The 13,050-nt window shown below is 41.4% G+C and overlaps 1 protein-coding gene across 2 annotated transcripts in view; it reads right to left on the minus strand.

Annotated features, from left to right (window-relative positions):
• LOC130168993 (coiled-coil domain-containing protein 60-like) overlaps positions 1 to 13,050 on the minus strand; it is a 35,726-nt gene that overhangs the window by 9,643 nt on the left and 13,033 nt on the right. Inside the window, exons 4-5 of one of the 2 annotated variants that reach the window (XR_008827767.1) lie at positions 12,755 to 12,925; positions 11,403 to 11,537 (exon numbers count right to left, since the gene is read on the minus strand). Coding sequence is in view for 1 of the 2 variants with exons in the window: in XM_056375377.1 (XP_056231352.1) it covers positions 4,077 to 4,139 (63 nt within the window). In the remaining variant the exon portion in view is untranslated. Of the gene's footprint in view, positions 1 to 4,076; positions 5,078 to 11,402; positions 11,538 to 12,754; positions 12,926 to 13,050 lie in introns of those variants that run through there. The other variant, XM_056375377.1, reaches the window with a different exon arrangement.

Raw genomic sequence — 13,050 nt, forward strand, 5'->3', positions numbered from 1 at the left:
GAACTAATGACTGGCTTTTGCTCCATGTCCCTCGACTTCACACTGAGCTTAGAAGAGCTTCTTTTTTCGCTTCTTTGCACCATCCACATGGAACACACTACAAAGCACTTTAACATTTCATTAATTGGTACTTCTTGATCATTTTAAATCCTTAAACTCTAACCTTTTAACTTCTGTTTGTATCTGCTTTAATTGATTTTGTTGTCACATTATTCAATAATTGTATTTACGTGTTTTGTTTTAATCAATTGTTCTTTTTTTAATCTTTTATTTTTATTAATTTGTATCTGCTCGACGTCATTGTAAATGACGGCTTTGCCCTCAATGATTTTTTCAAGTTTAAATAAAGACATAAAATAATCTTAATTGGATTCGAATTGCCCTTTCAAGGGAAATACATCGTTCATCGCTCCTATTGTGTAACACAGTTCTCTGCTGTGTGAGACATCATCAATCTGTGGTGTGAAAACCATTCTATGATTTATTTTAAAGTGTCCCAAAATGCATCATCTACTTAGGGAAGTCGTTTCCTACATTTCCCAGGTCGCCCTTTGAAATCGTTACAAACTTGCTAAACACAGAGTAACCACAGTATAGCTAGCTTCACAGGCATCTGTGAATAACAAGCGGCAAACTCCACAGCTGAAAAACGAGGGCCAGAAGCTGCAGTTCCTCATAGACTCCCATGTTAAAATGCCTAAATTAGAAATAAACATGTTTACAACCTGGTAGGCTACAAAAAATGGTTTTGATCTCTAATTTACCTCTTCATGACGACTGTACAGGGGTAAATTTTTATATAACTCCCCCCGTTAAAATTTGATTAAGACTTAAAGTTATGCATAATTGTTGGCGTGGCAAATTTGAGTGACAGGTGGGTGAGTATATCCTTGCCACACACCGCCATGCACCGAAGACTCGGCTCCACAGAAGCCCCACCTCTTCGCCCATTTCCGCTTTGGCCAGCAGTTAGGCGGAGTCATACACTGCCAAGATGGCGACAGCAGAGCAGCCCACTCTAAGCTTAAATACCGCTCTTCAGAAACCTATAGGTGACGTCACGGAGGCTACCTACATCTTTATATACGGTGTATGGTCAATAATAACTACCATGCCGCTTTATAAACAAACCACCTCTAATGGCTGTGTTATGCTTCTGTACATTGACGCTCCTGTTAACAGAAAATTGAATTGGCTACACAGTAACTGCATCTTTTCTCTGTGTGTAACTGCTCTCTGTGTTCGCTCTGAGGGACTGGCCGAGATATTGGCGTCCACCAGTGCTGCAGGTTTAGACCTTTCAAATTTTTGTTTTTGCATAAAGATCCATTTTCACCATGCTACAAATATCTCAGTGTGATGTCGAGCCATCTGTGTTTGGCCAGTTATTCATTAGAAAAAAAGGAGGTAGGAAACAAACAAACAAACAAGCCCAGAAATTGTGAAATGTTCCTATAATAGCTGTTTTTAAATAAGAATGTATTTTCCATAAAGCCTTAAGCAGAGTCTTAAAATTCATATCAGCTCCTTGTGGGGACATTTGATCCTCATAAGTGCAGAAATATGCAAACACACACACACACACACACACACACACACACACACACACACACGCTGACACTCAGCAGCTTGGCACACACCCATAGGTAGACCCATCTCTCAACAACTGAGGATGACATATGAGCTAAAGAGAGGAGCCAGACACGTCTCTCCCTCCCTTCCCTTCCCCCTCTCTCTCCTATGCCCTTCCCTCTCTCCCGCCTGTCTGTCAGAAAAGACCCGAGCCTTAAGTGTGTGTGAGGCTCCCATCAGCCTAATTATCAGGGTGGAAGGAAGCACAACACTTCAGCAACAGCTCTCCAAATGTCCTCTACTGCCACACACTGCCATCCCCAGAGGAATAAATGTGTGTGCGTGTGCATGTGTGTGTGTGTGTGTATGAAGATGCTTTTTGCTTATTGGGTCAGTCTGTGGGTGTAAGCATGCATGTTTAAGTGACTCTACCTGTGCATCAAGATTTGAGGTTTAGAGGTTTATTAAGTGTAGAGCTGAAGCATAGAGTAAATGCACCAGACCAATCCTTTTTCCAATGTGTGTGTGTGTGTGTGTGTGTGTGTGTGTGTGTGTGTGTGTGTGCCTGTGTCTGTGTCAGAGCTCAGGATTTCTCTCTTTCTGCAGAGCGTGGCATGTAGAGGACTTTGAAAGATAAGTTCTCTGACCTCCTGCTGAGATCAGAGTTTGACCAGAACCCAGGAGACTCAGGGGAACAGTCAGAGAAGATTAAAAAGTGTGTGGATACCTGAACATTACACTCGCATGTGATTTTTGAATGTTTTATTCCATAACCATGGGTATTAATCTGCCACTATAACAGCCTCCACTTTTCTGGGTGGGCGCCCCACAGAATTTTTTTTTGCTGTCATTCAGCCACTGGAGCATGGCTGAGGTCCAACACTGATGTTGGGTGATAAGGCCTGGCTCACAGTCGGCGTTCCAGTTCATCCCAAAGGTGCTGGATGAGACTGATGACAGGGCTCTTTGCACTCTAGCCAAGTTAGGAGCACTGGCATGTTGAAACAGGAAATGGCCTTCCCCAAACTGTTACGACAATGTTGTAAGCACCAGGGTTGTCACGAGAACGGATACTTCGGCACCAAGTGGATGCTAAAATTATGAAAATGTGACGTTACTTGTTTTTCTGCAGTACCGAACTGTAGATGTCATAGGTAGAGATGTGATTCTTCAAGGACTGACGAGGGCAGTATAATAACCCCACAAGCAAGTTGAGTTGGACATGAAACTCAACATGAACAGAAGAAGATGACGGGCACAGTAAACAATCACAACACGTGGAATTACAGCAGCAAGCGCAGGTCTGTGGCAACTTGTGGAAAAAACAAAAAAACAGCATGACTTGTGCACAGAGATATTTTGTGTTTGACACAGATCATAAGGGACAAGTTAAAGACGACCCAAAGCCAGTGTGCAAACGGTGCCTCAGAGCATTTCAAATGAAAGGAGGAAACACATCAAACTTATCTAAACACCTCAACAACAGGCATCCGGATCCGTACACAGAATTCAGGCTGAGTGAGTTTCAGTTGTTAACTCAATATAATAATAATAACGATGTTCATGTCCTGAAATGTTACTTGGATTTAATTGTTTGTGAATTGCAGCAGCTGAAATCTGCAAAGCTCCACATGCACGTTCACAAAGGCTAGCGTTAGCTTGTTTAGGCTAACGTAGCGACAGCTGATAAAGTGCGCTGTGCTCACAACATTACCGTTTGAAGTACTGCTTTCAAACTGGCTATATGGAGGTGTGTGCACGTGTTTGCATGTGTGTGTGCAGCTGCCTGTGTTGTTTTCTGTTTTTGCTGCGGATTCATCTTTGTTATTGAGAATCGTGGAATTTCATTGGCACTGGTACTAAAAACTACCAACTACCAAAATTTTGGTATTGTGACAAATAAGAACATTATTGTCTATAATGACGATATTAAAGATTTTCCTTTAAGAATAAGGCCGGTAATATTTTATATTTGTGTTACTGCCAACAAATCCCATGTCAAAAAGCTAAGGCAACAATTTCATCTCTCGATATATATTTTTCTTTTAGGCTGAATATTTTTCTTAAACTTTCCTCAAATGGAGTAAATAATCCATTTGTTGGGGACTATTTTCAGCTGCAGATTAAAACACATTTGGTGCTCTGGTGAGTATTCACAGCAGCAGGCTGGTGTGTGAAGGAGTGACTCAAATAAACGACAGTGTCTTTGTTAATGGCAATGAAGAAACATGCCACCCAGTACAACAGCGTGGCTCAGTGATGCCTTTCAATAGTCTGTGGACAACGATGGAGTTCTATGGAAAAGAGGAATAAGATATATCAGGCTTTGGATAGAGAGACAAATCCATTGCTGGGTTTGAATTTCTTATTCAATTTGTTGACAATGAGGGAAAAAAAGAGACATCAGACACCAGATCACTTAAGTGGAATCAACCCAAAACCTGAAAAATAACAGTAGTTAAATAATAATAAAATCAAATAGAGTAAATAAGAGTGGGCAATACCTTGGTTGACACAAACTGCTCCCATTTGTTCTCAATGGCTCTCTCTTTTTTCAGCGTCTTCATCGTGGCGCTGCCTCGGCCAGGGTCTCTGCCAATGGAAAATAACAGCCGCCGCTGTGATACACTGATCACTCCGGTGACCTTCTGCGTCTCGCCGCTAGTCGAGAACCGGCCTTCGAGGCAGCGACAGCTCGAGAGTCGCTCCGGCCATTATCAAAATCATAATTCATCTTATTGTAAAAAACTGTGCATTGTTTTAGATTGATGCCCGACATCAGAGCTGCTCGCCTGGTGGAGGGCCCAGCGGTGGCGTAACCTTGTGATAATGTTTCATTTCATCCTCTCCTTGTCTTCCTGTACAGTAATACCTCAGCTGGATCATTTGGCCCATAAAGCTTAAGACTTTCTGGGAAATTGGATTTGAAGCTGACTGAAGGCCCTGGAGGCTGTAACATGATGACGTCTGGGTCCAAAAAAAAGAAATCTTTTTGTATCTCTTTTCCTCCCTGTCCCTCCTTTCTTTTCTTTTCTTTTCTTTTTCATGTTTCTATCAATTATTCAAGGCTCACAGTGGCGTGCAATAATATTTCTGTAGTACATTCTACAAGGAGCCATTGTGACTGAATGTGGCACAGTCGCCTTTAAACTTTATGAATCCATCTATTCTCCCGGTCCAGGTCTCCTCTGACATGTGAAGAAGCTGCGGCATTAAAATCATTCTACTCCTTGTCGCTCTTAGTACCATTAAAAGCAATAGAAAAAGGAACATGACAGAATGAGTGTAGGAGGGAGATCATAAAGATCAGCATAGATCAATATCACGGCAAGAAAAAAACAGAAGAGATATAAAGGAAAGAGGGAACCTTGGAAAGAACTGCCTTTGAGGAAATTAAGTGGAATACAGATGCAGTGTCGCAGCAGTCCTGTGGGTTAAACATGAATATAAGCACCACACAGCTGCTACTTCTGCACTCTCTCTCCATTTTCTCACTCTCGACTCCCTGTGGTGGGTCAATATCATGGGAGCTGGAACCTGAGGGGAGGTGGGGGTGGGGTGGGGGGGTACGAAGATGGAAGAATGCAATCTCCTTGCTAAGCCTGGACTCCCTCCGGAGCTTTGGACTTTATATTTCATCCAGCACTGTCAGCCAGCGCCTGCAGCTCCTGATCACCACAGCCACCCTTCATCAGCAGCCCTCTCTACAGAACAGATACGTCGACTCTTCAGGTGGCGCGCTTCAGAACAGTGTGGATTTGACAGAAGCTAGTCATCCGTCAGCGTGCAGAGGTCAGCGCCGTAACGAACCAGTCGCTGATGGAGATGTCACTCGTGCTGCTGTGTTTTTAGCCTCTGGACTTGAGCCTCCAGGTAGTGGAGTCACTCTTTAATGGTAAATGGCAGTTCATGTATTATGTATGGTGATTTTTGAGAGTTCGAAAAAGGGTCTCCGTCGTCATCCCAAACGCTCTGCGTGCTTCTTCCTCTCATTGCTCACTGTGAATGCACGATTACCCCGTCAAACGCACACACTGTCTAAAAATCAATGAAGGATTATTAATTCACTCACATCTACGGTTACACTGGTCAAGTTTGAACAAATACCCACTGCATATTCAACTAGAATTATAACATTATGACATCACAATGAAGTTGACCTTTGATCATTTGGGTATGAAATATATAATAAATGAACATTTTATCCTCTTAGACATTTTTGTTAAACTGTGTCATAACTGGTGTATGAATTTGTGAGTTAGTAGCTAAAAACGTGTTTCGTGAGGTCACAGTGACACTGACCTTTGACCTCTGCCCACTAAAATCTAAGCAGTTCATCTTTGAGTCTAAGTGAATGTTTGTGCCAAAAATTGAAGAAATTCCCCCAAGGTGTTACTTAGATATTGCATTCATGAGAAGGGGACAGACGGAAGGACAACCTGAACACATTATACCTCCAGCCCCGGCTGTCGCTGCCGCAGAGGCATGAAAACTGCACTGACAAAATGTTCTACCTGTCGACTCAAAAACTGCTCTGTTTTTATTTGGTCATTATCAATCTCTGCGAGTTTTAAACCAGATTTGGACTGATTTTGTGTATTTTTATATAGAAATGTTAGTCAGCTTTAAAAGCCAGTAACAATAACCTTTGACCCCAGAACAACTTACTTGTGGTCCCAGCAGGCGGTGAGGGGGCCGACTCTGCCGGAGCAATCCAGGGTCAAGGCCTCGAGCAGCCAATTCAGACAGCAGAGCTGGTGGTAGATGACCTCCCTGCAACAGCGCTCAAAGACATGAGCTTCAACATCTAGCTGATGTTTTGATTGCCTGCAAGAGTCCATCAAAACGCTTTATAATGATAATTCTGACCCGAGAAGATAAACCAGGCCAAAAAAAAATTATTCTAGTCATATTTCCACAACAAAAATTACACATTTATATCAGCCCAGTCAGGTCCATGCCTCTCGAAAAACTCTTAACATCATATATGGACAGTATGTATATAAACAACATTTTCTTTTTCAGAATAAATAGCATTCAAAAATCACAGTTGTATAACTCCACTTTTTGTCAACTTAACTTCAACCCCTTGACCCGGAGTCAACAGGGAGAAAATCAATTATTTACATCTGAACACTTCAGCGGAGTGGGACACGAACCAAATTTGCTGTAAACATGTAACAACAAACAAGAAGGAGTTAAAACCAAACCATGAAAGCTGCTGTTAAGGAACATGACCATTGATCTGTTGGTGGATAGCGAGATTCAACAGTTGGTTCATTTATAATAAGTGGTAAAAAGATGGGACTCTGAAAATGTGTTAACGGTCAGAACCATTGCAGTTGAAGCATCAGCTGAGAGAGGCGACAGACTCATCTACGGTGCGACCCGCAAGCAAACCTATCCTCTGAATGACTCCGTCTCCACTTTCAGACCGACTGAGGTTATGGACGGAGCTCTGGGCTCTCATTGGCTCATTACTCATGTCAGATATTGAAGGGTTTCTTCTGTTAATGATTTGGCAGACTTTGTAAAGGTTGTTCTGTACATCACTGCTGCAGTCCTTGATCAGATCACTCAGGTTACTATGGAGACGGCATGATTCCTGTTAGTAGCTTTGATGAAAAAAAGGGAAAATTCATTATAATGAAATGTTTTTCTATAAGAAACTAATATTTTTATTTTTCCTAGAACTCCTACACACTGTTCAAATTATAGACTATAATGACTTTTTATTCCTCCTCATTACTTGTGGTTTATATCAGTTGTGTGTTGTTTTATTGTTAGATGTCTGACTTTGATATAAATGTTTTACAGTTAAGATTGTATTTGTTCTTAGGTCCTGCTTGAAAAAAAAAAAAAAAAAGGTCTTAGTACTTGAAGAAAACTACCTGATTAAAGTGAAAACACCTAATGACACAGTTTCACAGTGAAAGTCAGTGTTTCGCCGACACTGGGCGGCGGACACGAGACATCAGGGAGGAGCTGGGAGCTGAGACTGCCGCTAACCTTTGTTTCCATTGTTTCTCTGATAACGTATGAACTAGACGTTCACAGCGTTTTTACCAGGAGCTGAATTGTCCGCTGAAGTGTCCTCCTCTCCATAACAAACGGACCAGGGGATTAACAATCTGTAGAAACGCTGAATCACCAACACTCTTCAGTGGACACAGGACTTCTCCAGCGGCTGGGCGCTGAGCTGCCTAACGTTTTCTTGGCTTGTTTCTCCGACAATTTAAGATCCAGACGTCCGACGACTTAAATCCTTCATCTTGTTAAAATACATCCAAGGTGTAAAAAGTGTATCTTAAAAATGTGTCTCTGACCTTCTGGCGGTCAACCACAACGCTGACACATGACCGACACAATAATTAAAATCACAGATTTCTGTATGTTTGAGAATTGCTGGAAACATTTGGGGTAATGTAAGTACACGACTCAAAAAAGTATATAACATAGGTCTAGTCATATTAGGACATTTAAAAAAAAAGATAAGAACTTTAAACACAGTTAGACTGTTGCATTGTCTTTCTGAGCATCAATGCTACTAAGATAAATCCCTGTAGAGTGATTGTGTTTTATGAAATGTCTCTGATAATGGTCTGCCCATATATAAAAAGTTAAACAGTACTACATCAGTCAGTGGTGTAGTGAACCCTCCAAATGTTCACTGCGAAACCGATTATACCCGACATCCTTAATTTCCAGTCAAGACTTCCGTCGAGGGTAAAATAGGTGGATGAAAACAATGACACAAGGGAGCCGACTCTTCAATACAAGAGATGCTGTGTAGAGGCAACGAATGCAAAACATGCCATCTCTCTAAAAGCTTGGTTACACTGTCACCTGCAGTCAAGCGGTGGCGTCCGTCACCCCCGACACTCTCACGCTTCGAGGCTTTATGACCACATCCATTGCCGTGATCTCTCCTAACCCATCAAACGCGGGTCGCTCCGAGCTCTTTTCATTATCAACGAGGCCGTTTGTCCGCCAGGTGGATAGTCTGCTAGATTAGGATCTGTCAGATGTCAGGTAACAGCCTCTGAACACGGTTGTTATTTTCCACAGGCCTTGCCAGAAAACAAGGCTGTGCTCTGGTAGTGGCAATAACGCAGTGTCGGAGGAAATGCACGTTGAGGTGGAGCTGATGTATAATAAACAACAGGCTGTAGAGCGAATATCTGTCCCACTGGGGTAGTGCACAGACAAATGTAAAGCATGGAGGAGTCCTACGCCTGTCCCCACTCTCCTATTTAGCATTTATTATTAGTACATACATGATTAATAAATGCTTTACAACACACTATGGTATAATATAAACTGTAATGTCCAACAGCAAACTCCTGGAAAGTCATTCACAGCTATGGGAGGTGGACAAATGAGTAAGTCTGCTGCTACAATTAGTTTGTGCAGAAATGTTCACATGAGACTTCAGCCCAGGACTTAAGTCAAAAAAACATTAAGAGTCGACTTGAAGAATTAAATGTTGAGTCATTAAAGACTTGTTGGGTCATATATTGCTATAACTTCTTATGGTTTAGACTTCGCTTCTTTGTGTCTCTTCGTTCATTTGAAGTCTTTTCTTTTGATGAATGAGCCCTTATCCTGTTTGTATATCATGCTCTACCAGCACATTCATTAGGACACACACACACACACACACACACACACACACACACACACACACACACACACACACACACACACACACACAGACACACACAGACACACACAGACACACACACACACACACACACACACACACACACACACAGCTCATATCATTATGGTACACCTGTAAAACCTTTAGAAAGAAAACAACGTTCAGTTTCAATTAGTAAAATACCTTGAAAAATGAAAAATAATCCAGATTAAAAAAAAACCATTTTATCACCTGCATTCAGAAAATGACATGCATATGGTAATTTATTAAAGATTTTAAAAAAAAAACAGCCCTGACTCATTATGAGATGGGAATAATTCAAAATGTTAATGCATCATTTACCCATGCTCATTTGGCGTAATGAAAGATATATATATATATGTGTGTGTGTGTGTGTGCGTGTGTATATTCACAGGCCAGTTATATACAATATTATACTGTGTTATCAGTCATGAACTGTTGACACATGACACACCAGTAATGGGTGCTTCATAGGCAGTATTGACAAAAACATTAAGACCTCTTTATCGGATCACATTTACATTATAGTGTGTTATAAACTACATTAAACTATATTATTTTATATCTTACTTAAAAAACAGTATACCATATAATGAATATTCATAATCAAGAGACGGCTATTTAGTTAAATTATTACACTGCTGTGTATGAATGGAAGGGGTAAAAGAAGTGGTAACAGTTTGGGCAAGAGAAGCGACGCAAACATATCTCAGCTCTCTAGCAGACTGTACAGCAGGTATTTCCTTGTGTGGGAGCTAAAATGTTCCCACTTTGCCATTTAATCACTTTCAACCACATTACACTTGTGACGACATAATGTGCGATATGGACTTTTGTGTACTGCACCTGTTCAAAAGCTAGTCCTTGTGGAATGAAGGCAGCGCTGCCATCAAATCCCTCTGTACAAGATCAAAGCGATCCATAACACTCGCTGAGCAGAAAAACCCTGAATCTTTTTGCTTTTGTGGACCTCGGTTTTTGAGCGCGCTTATTGTCAGACAACACCCGAGTTTCTAACAAGGCAGATTTGTCAGGGAAAACTTTTTCTGACACGTTTTTTCAGAAAGGTTAGTTTCGGTTCACGCGGCATCAAAGGAGCCCGGCGTATGAAAGAAATACAAAATGAAAGCATCAGGCGTATCTGTCATTGTCAGATGTTTTGCTTTAAATATTCAGCAATCTGCCTGTTTGTTTTTCTTTGTTTGATGTTTGCTGAGGTGTAGTAACACATCTCTTTGACATGAACCGAACAGATGAACACTGACTGACAGCAAAGGAAGGAATAAGAGCAGTGATTCCTTAAAATCAGATCCTTTTTCGAAGATCTCACCTTTTTCTTTACTATGAAAAATACATAAAAACCTGTGGCCTCGCTTAAAACCTGGAATGAATTTGATTGTTGATAATAGGAGTAAATATTTTGATTTTAATTATGACCAAACAATGCTAATACAAACATGGATTGAAACAAGACGTACTACTTCTTAGCTCTGATGTCTGATGTCTTTTCTACTCTTGATTCCACAATTCATTTTGGAGATCCCGGTCTTGAAATGTCGTATGTGGTCGCATTAAGTCCTTCCTGCATGAAGCGTTTTGCAGAGGAAATGCAGCCTGCAGCTCAGATTTACCTCTACTGTACAACAACTCTACCTGCAAGCTGCATGGGGTGAAGTACAGCACAACAATGTATGAGCACTATATGTTTGAAGGTTATATACTGAACTTGAAGAGGCTGAGGGAGAAAGCAAAGCAGATGCATTTCTTACGTGCCTCTCGCTGAAATGAACAAGCACGCTGGTGCTTTCTAGCGGCTCTGGTGTGGGGGTTTTGAACGACTCCGTCTCCATCTGCTTTGTACGTAAGAGAATTGCTAAACAATATATGGAATATATGCAGTGACTTCGGCCACCTCAGCGAGAAAGAAAAACCCCACTGAGATATGTCGTGGTATGTGAATGCATCGTGCACCAAGAGCGAGCTCAGCCTCTCTGGGGGTCTGTGCAACCTGGAGTCTGAACGCTGATTCCCCTTAAAACATAATTTTGTTAACAGTACAATTAATCAAAAGCATGAAGGTTCAAAGGCCCCCCCACATCTTAAATAATGTTAAAGGAAAGGTCTATACAGTTTATTGTAACCTTACCTCGGCGCCTCACTCAGCAGAGGGCAGGCCAGGGAGTGATGGATAGGGGTGAAAGGTCGTGCTGACTGGCTCTTCTTCCTGCGTGGTCTTGCTTCGTTCCCACCTGAGCAGCTGGCTCCTGCTGGCACAGGCCACCTGAAGGATAAGGATGGTGTGACTATTGTAGGCACGAAGGGAACATTAACTAAGCATGACTATATCTAAACTATATTATGTTGCACGCAGGTTTGACTGGGGTTCTGAATATTTATCTCTTAAACTTTGATGTTAAAGTTAATGTTTTTGTTATATGTACAAAGTGCCCATATTCTGCTTACTTTTATTATCTTATTTTATCTTCACATTTAAATGTTTTGAGGTATTGTGATTAAATGCCAGAGGAATTACTGGAATATTAAAACGTAGAATATAACAAACACAAAATTACAAGTTTAACAGTGTTTATAATCTGTACAACATGCAACAGTAGAAGAAGAATCCCTCTTTTGGGACAGACATGCAACATGTGCCATACAGAGGAGACAAATGTAGCAGCAGCAGCAGCAACTTGCACACTGTCAGCACTCAGTTTACTGACATCCTGAGCTTGGTTTATGTCTAAAACTATTGTTTAAACATTTTCAGGGCATTTTAATTATATAGCTAGTAGTACAGATACAGACAGAGAGCTCAAGATCACGGTCTAGACGCAAACTGGTTGAAGTGTTGATCCATCAGAAGATATATTTGTGGTTTTAAGAACCAAAACCCATCTCAATGTAGTTTTACACCTCCCCTCTCAGGCGTTAGCTCTAGTAATAACAGGTCGGTGAGCCAATCAGGAGAGAGCAGGCTCTGAGCCTCTGAGCAGTGACTGCTTTGTTGTGACATCACGAAGTTAAGGAAGTCATGCCGGCTCGTTTTAAGGTTCAGTTTCAGGTAGGCTCAGTTTCCTATGGACTGAGCACTTTGATACTTTCATAGTATTAATATAGAACCTAGACCTGCTTTATAATCAAAGAAGACATGGAAATCTGCCTTTATACAATATGGGACCTTTAACCTCTAGGCCACCAGGTTGCTTAGTGCTGACAGATTGCAGGAATTTTATCTTTCTTTTGCAACATTAAAAAAGTGTGTGAGTAAAGCACATAAAGTATAATATCAGGGAGTCTTAAAAGTTTAAAAATAGTTTCTGGCAATGTGCACTACAGTTTGGAGTGAAGACGCTAGTTACTGTAGAAATCTGACTTTGGTTCTGGTTTGAAGCAAAGTAAGAGTATAAAGTATGTATTACACACGCTGCTGTACTAAACCAGAGGGAGACACTGTAAGATGAAGTGAAACTGAGCCAATGTGAGTTGTTGCCTCACCCCTCTGAATCGCTGTCTGAGTCAGAGGAGAAACGTGGAGGTCGTGGCTCCGTTATTCGCTGCTCCTCCCTCCTCATCTGCCACCTCTCCTCCCTCTCCCACTCCTCTTGTTCCTCTTTCTGCAGGAGGTAGAAGTAACTCTGGCCAGACTTAACTGCTGATGCCAAACGCCTGCAAAGCAGGGACATACAAGTGAGAGTCATAAATACAGGGTGTCACCAAAGTACTTTAATAGTGATATATGTTCACATTCCAACAACCCAAATGACAGAAATGAAAAAACACAATGCACATAA

This window comes from Seriola aureovittata, chromosome 5, assembly GCF_021018895.1.
Source record: "Seriola aureovittata isolate HTS-2021-v1 ecotype China chromosome 5, ASM2101889v1, whole genome shotgun sequence".
In the NCBI taxonomy this organism is placed as follows: domain Eukaryota; kingdom Metazoa; phylum Chordata; class Actinopteri; order Carangiformes; family Carangidae; genus Seriola; species Seriola aureovittata.